General features: G+C 43.6%; 1 protein-coding gene across 8 annotated transcripts in view; it reads left to right on the top strand.

Moving 5' to 3' along the window:
* si:dkey-205h23.2 (CUGBP Elav-like family member 4) overlaps positions 1-16800 on the top strand; it is a 142160-nt gene that overhangs the window by 10864 nt on the left and 114496 nt on the right. For all 8 annotated transcript variants that reach the window (XM_034130816.1, XM_034130815.1, XM_034130811.1 and 5 more), the window contains exon 2: positions 171-253. In XM_034130816.1, coding sequence (XP_033986707.1) covers positions 171-253 — 83 coding nt within the window. The remainder of the gene's footprint in view (positions 1-170; positions 254-16800) is intronic.

Below are 16800 nucleotides of genomic sequence, written 5' to 3'. Positions count from 1 at the left end.
TGTATTAACTAAGACTGTTTAGCATCTTAAAAAGCACAACAAACACTACAGTACATATCCTCTGTCTTCACACAAAGCCATATATTCCTAGTCACTGTAGCATTTTTTCTTCTTTTTAATATTAATGGTGGTTCATTGTCTGTCTCTCTCCTGTCTCCCTGATATTCTAGGATGTGCCTTTCTAACATACTGTGCCAGAGAGTCAGCACTGAAGGCCCAGAGCGCCCTCCATGAACAGAAGACTCTGCCAGGGGTAAGTGCCCCCGATCTGCCCTCTGTCACAGGCTAAAGCCCCCGGGGCAGCCAGCCTGGCATGGGAACCCAATTTAACATAGGGATTATATCACACTTGTACACGTCGGGGCACATGGGGACACCGTATACATTAAGACACCCATTCAAGCACACACACACACACACACACACACACACACACACACACACACACACACACACACACACACACACACACACACACACACACACACACACACACACACACACACACACACACACACACACACACACACACACACACACACACACACGGAAATGGAAACAGATGGAAAGACACTTATCTGTTCTCAGACTCCCTCTCAGCCTCTCTCTACAGCTCGCCTTCACACACATTTTGACTTGCTTACTTGCCTACGCACACACAAGCACGCAGACATGCACACACACGCAGACATACTAAAGGAGTGTGAGTGGCCTATCTCACCTTGCAGTGTCTTATTACACTAATCACCCCGCCGGAGATATTTGATAAGCGCTCCTTCATAACAGCCTGTGCCGTCCTTCCCCTGTCCTCTCACAATATGGCTGCCGCAGACACTAATTGCCTTGAGGAATCCCACTCTCATTATCACATGTAATCAAACAGTAAGTATAAACAATCATTTTAAACCATGTATATCACCATCTGGTGTTTTTGTTTTAATTCTCTCCCCTGTTCTTGTTCGCCTTTGGCGGGCAGGTAACTTTTTCAATTAAAATAATGGGCTCTTCAAACGACACAGGTAAAACGTACCCAGTAGTTGCTCTTAAGCCCACCCAGGAGGAGACCCTCAATCTGGGATCAGTGTAAGCTTGTGGTGTCTATCAGTACTTGATGTGTGTGAGGGGGATTCAACTCTTGCATCAGGGGAATTATCGAGGTGTGATTGAATTACACCCTCGGGTCCCTAAAAACGAGAAACTGCTCTATTGCCCAGGCTCCTCACTGCCCCCCCCCCCCCCCCCAGCCCCCATTTCCTTTCACCACAAACCAAAACACCCTCCACTGTCGGGGCTTTAATCAGAGCCTCAGGATATCCATCTAAATCTCTGGGGAGGGAGCAGAGAGACAGGAGGGAAGAGCCAGGAAGTAGATGTTTGAAAAAGGAGGGGTGTTGATGGACTTTATATTGTTCTTCACTGTTGGGTTAATCAGCTGTTTGCCCTTCGCTGCATTTCATAGGTACTTGGATGGATGTTAGCCACACAGGTACACCGCTGTGTCCCTGGGAGAACCCCCCCCCCCCCCAGCTCCTCACTGCCCCCCGCAACTCGGTAATGAGATGATTGTCATGATGGTCCTAGAGATTCTTGTTTGTCTTCTATCTAGAAAGAGGTTAATGTCATGTTCTGGGGGGTTTGGGTAAACATTTCCCCTGTAAAGCTCACAGCGAGGGGTCAGTCCTGCAATCTCGGGCTGAGCGTAGCCTGCATACAGAGGGCTAATAAAGATGTTCTGTGTGTGTGTGTGTGTGTGTGTGTGTGTGTGTGTGTGTGTGTGTGGGTTTTGATGCGTGCATACGACACAGAGAGAGAGAACAAGAGATTTGGAGGAAGACAGAGACAGGCAGAGAGAGGTGGCACTTCTGGACAAGCCTCATTGTCACTGTCATGGCCTGATGCTTGGAGATGCTCCGTTGTATAATGCTGCACTTTCCCCTCCACACAGCGTGGCAGACATGATGGTGGAGTCCAATTGTGTCGGTGGGACTGTCAGGCAACCTAAATGCAAATATTGCTCCGATGAGACATCTGACATTTAAAAAGAATACCTTTCTTTCTTTTACAATATGATATGTAAAACAAAATGTAAATATATACAGACAAAATCATAGCTGCACAGTCAAGTCCTATGAGCTCAAGTGCAATTTGAAGTGTATTTGTAAGCTTTTAAAAACAGTCCTCATCCTATTCCATCATGTTTATCCAGCGTGTCCCTGTATGGCTTCTTCACTTAGACCTCAAAGTCGATGTATTTTTCCCTAAAGCTCTGGAGCACGGAAGATGCTGGATTTCACTTCTTTAACTTCCACGTTTGATCCAGACTATAACATTTTGTAAAGGTTTTATCAAATGGAGCCCACATATGGGGCTGGTGCTGTACTCAGAAACAAACTAAAGGAAAAATCAAGAAGATGGGGAATGGGTGTGTTCGTGGGAATTGTAAGGCTCATTCTTCTTCTGACATCTGTCAAAAAGGGAAGTAGTTTCTACCGATTTCTCTACCATGTCTCAATTGTTTGTTGTCTGTCTGCTATATTAGGGGGTGCTGAGGCTGGGTTAGCTGAGAAACAGAGACAATAATATCCTAGGTATCATTCATATAACATCATATAACAAAGGCTGATGAGGTGGGGGATCAAGTGAAGCACTATGTATATATATTTATATCTTTATAATATATATCCAGTCATAGAATACAAAACAATGTTTACAGGTTAGAGACTGGTCTGCTTTCTGTCCCCAGAGTCAGAACTAAACATGGAGAAGCAGTTATTATGCTCCAAATATCTGGAACAAACTCCCAGCAACCTGCAGGTCAGCTGAGATTTGTTAAAAGATAATTACAAGCCATCGTCTCTACTAGTGTGTCTACCTGCATAACGATTTGAATTATAATGAGTTTATGTGGCATGACTCTAACGTTGTCATCTTGCTCTTTAAATAAAACCTCCACCAATGAATTCATTATTTATTAATTAATAGGACATGACTCCAGACTAACACTGGCCTCCTGCTCTTATAATACAAACTCCACTAAGTAGAGATTGCCTCTTTAAGCTCATCACAGTTGAAGGGACGTGTGCATGCCCAGCCTCGTGAGTATCTCAGTCACAGAGCTGTGTTTCTACTCGCACGGTCGTCCTTCATGTAATTCTTTCATTGTTACAGAGCGTCACATTTGCTGCACAGTGTGTGCATTTCACAAAAGGATGAGACTAAAGGCTTAACAGTGTGACAGAGAGGAGGAAGATATATCTGCTTGTGGTGTGGTCTCAGCAGGAACCCCCGACTCTTACATAATCTCCAGATTGGCTGTGAATCTTCACATTTCCATATATGACGTTCATTTATTGACTCGTACTGTGTGTGTACTGCATTTGAGTTGCCACCAGAGAATCCGGCTCTGTCTGTGTGTGGCTGAGGCGAACTGTGTTTACATTGTTTGATTAATTGCATGTAAGGAGCGTAATGAGCTCTTGATGTACCATGCATCCCATCCCGCTGCTACAGTTTGTACAGTAAATGTAATCAGAGATCTCGCCCCTGGTGAGTTCATGGTGCTGTTGTGTTTAGGTGTGCATTCAGCATATCCCCTGATGTAGAGCACGGCACTGCATGTGGACAGGTTAGGTCATGCCTGTGAATGATCTCTCCCCCGATCTGATTAATTCCCAGGACGCTCACATACCGACTAGGCACACTGAGTAGTTCACGATCAATGCATTTACATTTCCTTCCTACATCGTGAAAATGTGTAAATACAGGTAAGTTGTTGATTTACACTGCAAAAACTAAACCGTTGACTTTAAATAAATGTATTATGTCTACAGATTTCACATAACTGTATGAGGTTGGTTGAATACAATAATATTACATTTAAAAACATTGGTTCAACTTAACATCATTGCTTTCAACAAACCTCATACAGTTACGTGAACTTTGTTGACGCAATACATTTAATTACACGTTCCCTTTCGGCAACACCAATAAAAACAGCAGGAAAGTATAAATAGTATTTGCAATTGCAGCAAATAGTTTTTTCCAACTGTTTGCCAAGTAGCCTCCCAACATGCTGCTATTGGAGCCGCGAACCTTCAAATGAGTCCTGCTCTTTCCTTTCAGGGCGACGCCGCTTTCTCCTCTCAGGCCAATTAGGTCCTGGTGTCCGCGTGTAACAAGCATGCTAATTAGGTGCTACTGAAGCCCAAAAGCCAATTAAAATGTTCTTGGAAAAAAGATCCAGCTTCTCGTTGTCTCTCATTCACTTGTGCTCTCTTTCGAACCTCCCCCAATGACTTCGACTACCTAATAATATTTCTATTGCCTTCACTCTCCCACTATCTATTCCACCATTTCTTCTGTTGGCTGTGGGGTGGTCCCCAACCTTATTCTAGTCATTTCCGTAGGTCATAGTGGAAAGACCAACGTTTTTGAGTGAGAGTACCAGAAAAATCCTACCCTCATATTGATGACGAGGCAAACAACAGTGAAGAAGATATGGGCGAGGAAAGTTACCCACTCCTACTTTCTCGAGTGTTTCTCTTCCAATTTGAAAGGGTAAGCTTGAAAGTATCAGCTTCCACCGAAGTCACTAGCAAAATATTTCGGTTTCTCACATTTTTTCTCTTCATCTTGAGTGCATGAAAAGAGCAGACAATTGACTTCTCTGTGTGTCACACAAAAATGGGTCAGGGGAAGATTGTGCAATACCAGTATTATGTGTCACTAAGCACACTGCCATGGACCAGTGCCTCCATGTTGTTGACACTCTCTCTCCGCACCACACCACAGAGGCGGCCACCGTGGATCTGCCATATGTCTCTGTCTGTGTCTCAGTGCACACCGAGAATAAGCAACAAGCATTTTTCCCCTTGACATTTTTGCTCTTTTAAAATCACACAAGCCTAAGATTGACAGTGAATGCACCACCCCTCCCAAAAAAAAGTTTCAATTCTCTTCACGGAAAGTAACTTCTCCACAGTGACTTCTCAGGGGATCTAAATAAACACAAAAACACTTTGAAAACCAACCACCTTCCTTTATTCCCATTCATCTAACATAATGTTTATTGATATCATCAGTAAGGGCTTTTGTGGAGTATCCCAGGTACGAGCAGCAAAGTGAGGGCGTCTTATCAGAGGACACACTCTCCAGCAGGGCCACTCCTGGACAGACATGCTGCAGTTTAAACTAATTACTCAGGGCCACGCAGGGCCTTTACCCATTCTTTTAAGGGACAAATTGCGTTCTGTTGCCGATCAATTTGTCCTCTGCGCCAGATTTGTCAACCTCCAGTGCCCGTGAGCTGTTGCCATTATGAAGCAAAAAAAAGAGCGGCCTGGGCACTGGACGTGAGACCTCTGCTCAGGCTCCCGCTGCTCTCCTCATCATCAATTACGTCTATATCATTTTCTTTCTGCTGCCCGCTTTAGAAAAGAAATTAAAAGGGCCATTGTTTTTCTAATCCCCCTGGGATGAAAGCATTTACTACGCTGCTGCACCATGCACAGCCATCCTGCCGATTAGGGAGTGAATGGAATCACAATCGAGGGATACACTCAGCATTGTCTCCTATTATGCGGCTGGTGGCCCTGAATATTGTGTAAAAATTAATTTCGTTCCATCTGATGGGATTTTCAACCTTGGAGAGAGCAAAATGTTAATCCTGGCAGGCAGGAGGGTGGACATAGTGGAACGCCAGTCGTTTTAATGGTGAATTTGGACAGGGTGAAAACATAGTTCATTGTGAGACATCCTTTAACCAGCCTGTAAAGATGGCAGGCCAGAGGCAGAGACAGTGAGCCGGACAGATTGTGCTGTCTTTAAAGGCCGCAGGGCAGGACAGTTCTGGTGTTCAGAGGATGGCAACAACCAGGCCCATTGGTCCTCTTGCTCTTGAACATATATTGCAATACAGTAAAACAGGCTGAAGCCCAGGTTGTTCGGGTGAAAAATCACAGCTCCTCAATATATTGAAGGAAGGACTCTTCAACAAGGCACTAAAAGAAAAAGATAGTCAGGACGTTTTTTCTTCTAAAGTAGATCCCAGGTTTGTAAAAGTGCATTCTACTCTTGTCATATTTGAAGCAGTGTTAATTCAATCTGAAAAACTAAAATGGACAAACGATTCAGAATTCTGCTTTTTGTAGGCGTCAAAAAAGGAAAATAACATAATACAGTTGTACTATTTAGATCTTGAAATGGGCAATCTACAAATCAATAAAACATGTATTATTACGCCCGCTTTAGGGCCGCCTGTCAGCAGTGGTGAACTGGAGGTAAAGGTAAACACATTATTTATTTGGCCTTTTTGAAGCTGACATCTAATCTAATGTATTTTTACCAATTTTTGAATGAAATTAAATGAATGTATTACACACAGACCAATTAATACCCTCCCATACGTCAGATTGTATTCTCATTCTGTTATTAAAATAGTGAAAAAAGGTTATGCTTTTGTAATAGTGAGCGTCATCCTGGCTGGATGGGTTTAGTTTTAATATGAGTTGGAGCCTTGTAGGCTGAGCAGAGCGTTCACACCCTTCCTCCACAACGACACATCCACTATCTTCCCCTCGCTGACAGGTGGAGTCCGACTCCGCCATGCATGCTCTCCTGTGCTAATTTATCCACTTCTTTAGCTGTAATGAGGCAGAACTGGTAAATGTGGGGACAGCATTGTTAACATTGCTGCTTCACTGGGGAAGAGGAGAGCGCTGACAAATAGTGGAGAAGGATGGAAATGAGGGCCCGGGTGCTGTCATACCTCTAAGAATGATGATTTTAGTCTTTTACTGGGCCTGGATTGCTGTCACTTAGTTAGGATGCACACTGGAATATGACATTTCCCAAACCAATTAGACATCAAGCTTTCCATTGCATCAAGATCAGGCTGTCTGGAGAAAACAATTGGAAAGAAAAATCAAAAAACAGCCCAAAAATGAATCCTTGAGACTGGATCTATCCTCCAAAGCATCAAGAAATGCTGTGGATTTGGCAAATTAACTTCCCTTCCCACTCAATTTGAGCAGATCAATTTGAGAAGATCAAGGCGTAAGTCTACCTTTAAAGATGTGTGATCTTTATAACTAGTTTCAGACAACGTGATGCATCAATAGAAACAGGTGTTGGCACATGAGTGGGTAATGAGAAAATGTGTTGTCTTTTACTAAGACAGCCGCGTTGAAAACTGAAGTCCTTACTTTTATCCACATCACCTTGCTTTGTTGTTCTTTGCCTTTCAATTGTTTTCCTTCCCTATCAAGTTGGTATCCCTTCATTGCAATTCGCAACTTATTCTGGCAATCACGGAAGACATCCAGGCAATCTGCACGTATTTGTTCAAAGACAAAACAAGTGGTAAAGACAACATGATGCTGCTGATTTCAGCAAATCACTCTGGCAGGCCCGGTTATCAAACACAGTTAATCACGTGGAGTAGTGTACACTTTGTCTGATTTTAAAGTGAAACACATACGTCTGACATATTTGGGAATGGAAATAAGGAAAGGAGGGTAAAAGAGGAAAGAGAAAAACTGATGAGTCATCATGAAGAAGAAAGAGGGATGTAAAGAGTGAAAGGGAGACAGAGAGAGGAAATGCACTCTTGCATAATTAACCGCCGAGCATCACCAGGACAAACTCCTCCATCAGCGTGTCCAAAGGATTAACTACGCCACGCTCCTCTTATCTCCCCCCATTTCGTTTAAGAAAGAAAACGACCTTGCGCTTGTTTACATGCTGATTAAAGACAGGAGGGAGAGAAGGAGGCGGCGAGAAAGTCAAACTGTAATCAGAAGAGTTTGTTAGGTGAAGTATTTTTGGTGCTGCCGCCTCAGCAGATCGGAGTTAACGGCAAAACAACCAGCGGGTGAAGCCGCTAACGAGCAGCGAGTGGGCTGGGACTGAAAGAGTGCACGTGTGTGTGTTTGTTTCTGGAAGGTGGTGTGTGTTTAAAAAGTATGTTTTGTGAGTGGGTGGTTCCATTAGTTTGTCTGCCTGTTTTATTGCACTGGGAATAACTGCTGTGAGGCTCCTATGAGTCAGGCTATACTGTACTAGTATTGGTGCGATGTGTATGTGTGTGCTCTAGTTTTTCTTTCCTTATGAGTTGGACTTTTAGACTTTCAAAGTACGGGAATTTGTGCAGTCATTCTCAACATGAAGGCCACGTGTATTGCAATCCCAACCTGCGTTTTATTTTGATCCTTGTCCCTCAAAAGTGATCTCTTTTGATAAGGGGATAACATTGTTTTATCGTTTAGTGCTAGCTGCACCTCTTTGTGCCGTAAAGCCCACAAAGTCTCAGCTGGTGAGAATGCAGGGTATCAGACTGAAGGTGTCAGTATTTCAGGCAACTATCAATCTTCAACGTTGAGAAGCAGCATGTAGCTGAATGAAAAGGAGTATTTGGTGGCATTAAGATTCTGTTTGTGTTAGGACGTTATAGTTTAGAAAATTGTACTTTTAATCAGGCAGCAGAAAGGTTAACGGTCAAGGTATGGTGATCAGTGGTATGATTTTCTTCAAAAAATAATACTGGTGCTCATGTTTGAACATTGAAACAGGTTTTGCTGCAGTAATCATCCCTCCTGTTCATACTGACATTGAGGAAATGTCTGAAACTTGAAATTCAAGTGGATATCTTCAACGGTTTTTACTAAGACTTCAAAAGTCTCAGACTAGCTTGAAATGAACTTTTGGGAGTGTTTTACACTAAAGCACAAATTCTCAAAATGTCTTTCATTGCAAGCACTTAACCAAGGGCTTAAGAAATGATTACAGCATGCAAAAGCAGTTTTTAAATGTGAGTACTGTTTTAAGACAGACCTACAAATGTTACATAATCATCTGATGTCCTCAAATGTGCAGTGAGACGATCTTTGATTTCAGTTTCATTTCACTTTCTCATTGTACAGTTCTTTTTGCTATATCTCCTTCTCTCATTTCACTTCATATTGGTTCTTTATCCTCGGCAGGCTCTGACTCACACAGACAGGCAGAGAAAGTTGTCTAGAAGAGGGGAGAACAAAACATCAAAGTAGTGTTATGAACATACAGAATATGGATCTCCTTCTTTTTCTTTATTCTACATTTTCCAACAAAGGATTACTGGACATCTACTGGGGACAATTTGAATTACAGCAATGGGGCAAGTTGCCTGATACGAACAAGTATTGCATCAGCACTACTTTTACCATTTAAAGCCTGAGTGCTCTGTTCAAAACATAAAAGAAATGGAGATATCTTATAATCAAACACAAAGTGCTGATTTACTCTTTTATTGTTCGAATAATGTGCAGTGTTACATCATTATTGTATGGCCATAGAGCTGAAGATTTATGGGAAAATTCCTAATAACTCAAAAAGAGTACAACCTGCATGTTCATTTTTTTTAACTCATTCAAATTAATATTAAATACCTGTAATGAAAGGCTTATTTTCCACATTTCTGACTCACTTGGTTTGCATGCTTTAAGTTTAACTGTAAATAAAAGCTACCTATATAACCTCTCCTCATCCCAGACAGGTAGATAGTGACAGAGGAAAAATGAGAGAAAGCAAGATGGCGTTACAGAGAAGTGAAAGGTGAAATGGAGGTGCAAAGGCCCCCGCTAGTTTCCGTTCAGTCAGGCACGCCACGGCACAGGAAAGCTCTGACAGTGAGGTGTCAGAAATAGCACAAAGGCTAACACCTCACCTCTTGCTTATTAATGCATCGCTCCCCCTATCACACACACACACACACACACACACACACACACAAACAAGGCACACTTGTACACACCTCACCCAAACACACACACACACCTGTGCAGACACACACACACACACACACACACACACACACACACACACACACACACACACTGCAAAGTCAGATCAATATTGCATTACTGCGGTATGTTCTCCTCTGAGAGGGTACAGTGATAGGTGAGGGTTCTGGGTAAAGTCCTCCTCTTCTGTAGAGCGACACATGGGGCAGATCTGAGGAGGCTTCACAGCTCTGACAGACAGTTTCACCTCCTCTTCATCGCTGTCGCTGTCCCCTCTCATCCCATCCTCTACCTCGGGCCCAACATCATCCATACATCAAGTGTAGGGTTTATAGAGAGTGGGAGTGTTGATGCGTGAGTGTTGGAATGGGAGCAATATTATTTTTTGGTCATTTAACTCTAATTCTTAAATGTCCTGTGAAAACTATTTACGTTTAAACAATTAGCAAAACCATGAATGTATATTTTCTTATAGTTTTTTTCCAATCTGGGACCACATCTATTTTAAAGTACAGTTTTTTGTTTTCATTTTGTTCCTGGGCCTGAGATGCTGTGTTTCTGTGGCAAGGACTTTAATTGGACATTTCAACTTCTTATGTTGATATACATTTGTATTCATTTTATTTTAATTTGGCAACACAAATGTCACGAAACCTTATTCCCCCCTGGTTCTGATTCTGATTTAGGGTTACGTTGTGATCTTACAAACAAAAAAAGCAGTTTGTGTGCACAGTTACACTTATATATGTGTGTGAGTTTATATATAATGTATAGGGTGTGTGTGTGTGTGTGTGTGTGTGTGTGTGTGTGTGTGTGTGTGTGTGTGTGTGTGTGTGTGTGTGTGGTCCAGAAGGGGTGAAGTCCTTGGTGCCGACGGAGGCTCCAGCTATTCCTTTTAAACTGTACTATTAAAACGTGCAGACAGGCGAGGGAGACGGCCCTCCACAGCTCATAAAGTGTGAGTGCTATGCCAGGAGAAGAGCCACGCACCGCTGCCTTTACGGCAAGCCACGACGCACTTTTTTACACACCTTGCCCTCTCTCTTTCTCTTGCTCCCAAATCCCTTTCATATATTGTTATGTGATATAACTCACTCTCTGATTTCCTACTTTTCTGGTTTGCCCCTTTGCAAAGTATTGACCGGTATTTCAACTGCCCCCTTTAGATCCCTTTCGCTCCCTTTTCTTTTCTGTCAATTTTTTCCAACAAGGAGTTGGAGCGTAACATTGAAAGGGTATAATCAATGGAAAAGCACCACTTAGGGAGCCCATTTGATGCATACTGTAGGGCAGAGTTGATTCAAGGGTGTAGATTGAGTCAAGCCTCATTTCGTATCTTCCCCAATTAGTCATCCAGCTTGTGCCCTCTATAACCCCCCCGTCCTCGATAAGCACCGGGCCAGACGGGCTCTCGTTTCGCACTAAACTATGGATGAGTTCTTTTCTTTTTTACCTTCTGACTCCCTGAGCTTTTTCTGCAAGATAGAGCCATATCTTTTTTTTTTTTTTTATTACTATCTCCCCTCCCTTTCATCTTGCTTCTCACCTTTGCTGGTATAACCCAAGGCAGACCCCCCTCCCTCTCCCCTAATCTCTTCATCTCCTTTTCCACCTCCTCCTTCACTCCCTCGCACATTTTCAACTTCTCCACCCGTCCGCCCATTTCCCCTCCTCAATAAATCTCTACCCAAATCCTACTTAAACCCGCATCAGCAGCTGTCCTTAAAACTCCATTATCTACAATTACTTCAGCATTAGGGAGCCAGAGCACACCTGCCCCCACATAAAAGTACCCTCACCTAAAAATATTAAACCTGCCCAAAAGGGATTTGTGCTATTTTATTTCTCTCTCCTTCTCTGGTACGCGCGGTTTGGCTGCCCTCATTGTGAGGCTTGTGAACCACAAATGTCAGCAGTGTGGATTAGAGCTCCTGATTAGTGGGTGGGTGGGTGATCGCTGGCTGTGTGCACAGTATTTAGATGGGTGGGGTTTCTCAGTGTGATAACAGGTGGGAGGTCACTGGCTCTGACTGATTGGAGGAGAGTGCTGATGAGTGTGTGTTCATTTGCATGTCTGTCATTGCACAAGACTACGCAGCTATGACAACACATAACGTCATGGTCCATGAGGGCTTTCTTTCTGGGGCAGTCCATTTTGTACAGCATTCACCCCGATAACGATACTAATCTATCCACTATGTATACTGGCTTTTCCCTTGGATGTCATTCTGAGGGATCTTTGCACTACTGCTAAACTCCTGTGCTCTGTGAAGTCTTTTCATAACTTTATAGCATTCATCTGTTTGCAGCTCACACATTTATTCATTATTACAACAAGCAGTATTTTATTCCACTGCACAGTATTTCATATTGCATTCAATTTTTAGCTTATCCTATTCTATTTAAAGTAAAGCTGCATTGACTTTCACATTGGTCTTGCACCCTTCTCTTGCACTATTGTATTTCTATTCTGTCTATTCTTGCACTACTTTGATTGTTTTTGATTGTTTCATATACTGTATGTATTCATGTTGCATTGTTGGAGGAGCCTTGGACTTAAGATTTTCATTGCCATACCTACACTGTAGCTAGTGCACAGGACAATAAAGCCTTTGAATCTTTAATCTTTATCCGGCAGGAACATTAAAATACTAACATTATTAAAGTTACAAATATTTCAAGTTCAACATGTTGTTGTAGTTGGGCAACAATATGGTGATTATATTAGAACATGATCTAACCTAAAATCACTTTGCATAAAGAACAGCCTCCATCACACACAGTCTTAAACTAAATTATCTTATTGAAATATTGAATACAGTAATAAAACATTTTGTTGACTGAAACATGATGGTAATAATAATGTAGCCTGTATCTGCCCAAATAAAAATACAAACTGTAAATAAAACCAATACTTTTTCTTGGTTTTATGTTGTTCTTGATTTATGTATTTATTGACATCAAAGGCAGACTTGTTTTCGCTAGTGACCCTGCGAGTAAATGGCGATAGCAAAACAGCCTCTGTTTGCTGCAAAGCTTACTTCTGAAACACTGCTGCACTTTGTCTCTATTCCCTTGAGGAAATGTCCAATCAAAATCACCCTTGTTTTTGCTTTGAGCTGGTACCAAAAGCCATCTGGTAATTAGCTGGTAAGGATGCAGAGTTTAGTGGTCAAACATGCTTATCCGATCCTGACAAAGGAAGTGGATTTAAGTGCAACAACAGATGCCAGTGTTGTCTAATAATCACTTTAAGGTTTTGCTTGTCTGTGTGTGAGATGTGTGAAAGATGCTGGGGGGGATGCGAGTGATGGTAATGGACATGTAAGGGGTCGAGGAGGGTGGAGGAGCGGACTCAGCTGTAGGTAGCCTGATCTGCTCTGATTGACAGTGATGGCAGATAAGGTGCTTGTGGCGAAGGGAATGTGAGCAGAGCTGCGGGCGAAGATAAGGGCCAAGATTAGCACCCTGCCACGTCACACGCAGCGAGACAGAGAGGCAGAGTCCCGCGGAGAGCCAGAGATTGAGATGTTGACGCGGAAAGGTATTGGCTACAGTGAATACAATGGGCAACCAGGAGTAAAGGCTGAGTTTATTGTGTGTATGTGCCTGAATGGAGCCTCTGTGTGTGTGTGAGCGATTGTTCATCAGACCGTGTCCCAGGTAGCATGCACACACACCCTGTTGAGTGGAGGGGGGGGGGGGGGGGGGTTCAAGGGGGAGGGCAACTAATCAGCTCATAATCCAAGCGGCTGCCGTTTCCAGGGCAACGCTGCTGTACATTCATGCGTGGCAAACAGATACACTCGCTCCCGTATTTCTGTGTCTCTCTATGTTTGTTTCCTAGCTCTTTCCCTCATTTTCTCCCCCCTTCTTATTTCCTGTCAACACAGCCCCCGTGTTCACCTCTAATTCCTCTCTCTTGATATATCCTTCTCACTTTTTTTCCCCCTTTCTCCTCACCTGTAAGCCTCTCACTTCCTCCTCCTGCCTTTCACCCTTTCCTGATTTCCTACCTCCTTAACACCTAACCAATGTGTCTCTCTCCTCCTCAATTTCTTCTCCCTGTCGACATAACATCCACTCACTTTTGTATTCTCTACTCCTTTCCCCTTAATTATCTGCCCTACTCCAATGTTCCCCTTGTAAACACAGACCTTCTCTTCCCTCTTTCTTTCAACTTTGTAATCTCCTTTCTCTCGCCCCCCTTTCCCGTTTCTTTTTATTTTCTCTTTTCCTTCCTTTTACCCCCCTGTAAACACTCTTGTCTTCCCCCCTGCTCCCTCCCGTATCGTGAGGGGGTCCAAGGTTGGTGTATTTGTGCAGTGATGTTGGAGGCCTTGATGATCACTCTCTAGGAGATGATTATGTGGTCAGGGCCCTGCAGCCTCCTCGCCGGCCCCGCACTGCTGGAGCTCTGTTACTGTGAATCCCACTGTGTGTGTGTGTGTAGGTGTGTGTGTGTGTGTGTGTGTGTGTTTGTGTGTTTGTGTGTGTGTGTGTGTGTGTGTGGACCTGCACATTCTCCAGATATAAAATAATTTGCTTGTCTGCATAAGTGTGTGGACATCCGTGTATGCATGTGTGTCTCATTATTCCAATAATATAGGCTGCTAATAAATATGCATGTTAAGGCTGTTGTACTACTCGCAATGAAAAAAAAAGCACACACAGATCTCCCGCAGACCAAATCTTTAAAGAAGGCATGCATATTTTATATATTAAATACGTTTCATTTCACAGTTTGAGGATTTAAATATTGATGAACGGTGCTCATTTTGTACATCATTTTGCGAATAAGCTTTTGCTATGATGAACAAATCCCAGTGGGCTGTGTGTTAGTGTGTGTGTTTGCATGTGTGTGTGAGTGTCGTCTCCCTCTCTCTTTGTCTGTGTCGGCCACATGCCTTTCCCCCGCCGTCTGGCTGCAAAAAAAGCTGAACACTCCTCTGGAGCAGCGATGTAAATAACACATAGTGTAAATAAACATCGCACAGCTGTAACGGCCGCTAGCTTTGTTTGCGCCCTACTTTCCTCTATCCTTTCCTCTCCTTTCTTGTGACCTTTGCCTAGTTTTCCTCCCTCTGTTCTTCAGTTATAGCCCCACCCAGAAAGCAAACACAGATGCCCGCAGCCCCTGGCATGTTGTCTAGCTGCTGTATTTTCACCGGTCCAGGCTGTCTGATTACTCTGGAGCAAAAGCGAGAGAGAAGTGTTGGTCATGGTGTTCCAGCCGGCCAAATCACCGTCTATCTCCCCCTCTCTCACTGCGGGAAGCGATGGCCTGACTGTGCTCATCGCTTTCACCTGGGAGCACAGGCTCAGGTCGGGCTGCGCGTCTGTGCCACAGAGACAATCGATTGCTTTCATAAAATAAAATGGTGGACATGAAAGGAGCTTGATAAATGGTGGGCTATTTGGCCCTAATTGCAACCCTTTAAAATGTCTTGGTGATGATTTGAGCAAGCTTCCACTGAAGTTACCGAGATCAAAGTGAAGAGATTAAAACGCACTGGCTGGCTGCGTCTTAACTGCATGTCTCCGACTCGTGACCCCACGCGGCCCCCAGCTCAGAGGAGCGCCCGATATTCTGCACCTTACAGCCAAATAAATCAAAGTCTGCACAGAAAGCTGTCTTATCATGAGTTACGCCAGTTCCTGGATCCTGTTGCAGTTAATCATCATCCTTCAACCTCAGCCTCATTACGGCTTACTAACTCTGAATAAACACGGGAAGACGGGAAGGGAACAAAACAGTCAAGCATATGAGCAAAGAAAATAAATATAAAGAAAGACAGGTGACAGTCAAACAAAGGGAGTATCACTGGTAGAGTGAAGCAGCGGGTAGCAAGGGGTGAGGAGGTGTGTGTGTGTGTGTGTGCAGTGGGGGGGTGATAGAGATAAATGGGGTTAGATCAGAAGGAGCCATTAGGACGATGGAGGGGAGCAAAGAGGGGGAGATGAGGAGAGCGGGGAGCCGGCGCTGGTCTGCCCGGCATCCCCTGAGCCGACGAGGAGACGATGTTTAATCAGGCCTGTGAACCTACGAGACTGAGGTCACCCCGGCACACTCATTAGACCTGATGGGAGCACTGTACCACGACAGATGAGTGCAATCTTTACTCCGTTCATCCATCTCTCAAAAAACACACATATAATCACCTTGTACCACCTCACATCCCCCCCACCTCCCCCCCCCCCCCCTTCCTCTCTTGCCCCAAATGCCTCATCTCTTTGTGTGTGCACTCAGGGACACAAATATACACATACTTACACATCACACCGACACACACACACACACTCTTCTTTCTGGCTTTGTTAGGCCTGCTGTATATGAGAAACATTTGGGCGACAGCCAGGGATCTGAAGGAAAGACGAGCCTCAAAATTGATAAAGTGGACAAAAGGAAATGACTCCGTAATGGATGGCAGAAGGCTTGTAGGAACAAATAAAAACAAGGCTGCAAATGCACCGTAGGATTAATAGCAGGGAGTTGTCCAAAAGCTTAATTTGATCCGCTTTCCCTAAAATACATTCATAAAAACCAACCGCAATGTTTAATCAATATGGTCTGCCACCTGGAAATGGCGATTACTCCTCCTGGAGCCAAACAGGTTGGAGTCGGGGGGGTTGATAAGAGTTAGACAGGGATGTTTGCTGAAGCTAAGCACACAGTTCCCCCACCTACTGTAAGGAGCAGAGATTTATTACCATGCAAATGACAACCCACAGTGCATGCCAAGGAGTTAATTACATGCCAACCTATCAGAGGAGTTACATGACAAAATAGATTTGGCATTGGCAGATGAGGAAGGAATCGGGAGGAAGAAGAGTAGGCAAGAGACAAATAAAGTGTTTGCATTTGTCTTGCCTCCATTGAGAATATCCCAGTAATGGTCACAAACACTTAGAGATTTCTGCACAAACACACACCTCCACACAAACATAAACATCAGACAGGTTAGCCTGCAGTATTGTTATTGCATCCAGTATTACAAAGAAAGACAATAAGTGCATTGTCTGT

Source organism: Trematomus bernacchii, unplaced genomic scaffold, assembly GCF_902827165.1.
Source record: "Trematomus bernacchii unplaced genomic scaffold, fTreBer1.1, whole genome shotgun sequence".
Taxonomy (NCBI): domain Eukaryota; kingdom Metazoa; phylum Chordata; class Actinopteri; order Perciformes; family Nototheniidae; genus Trematomus; species Trematomus bernacchii.
This window is presented reverse-complemented; position numbering and strand designations above follow the sequence as displayed.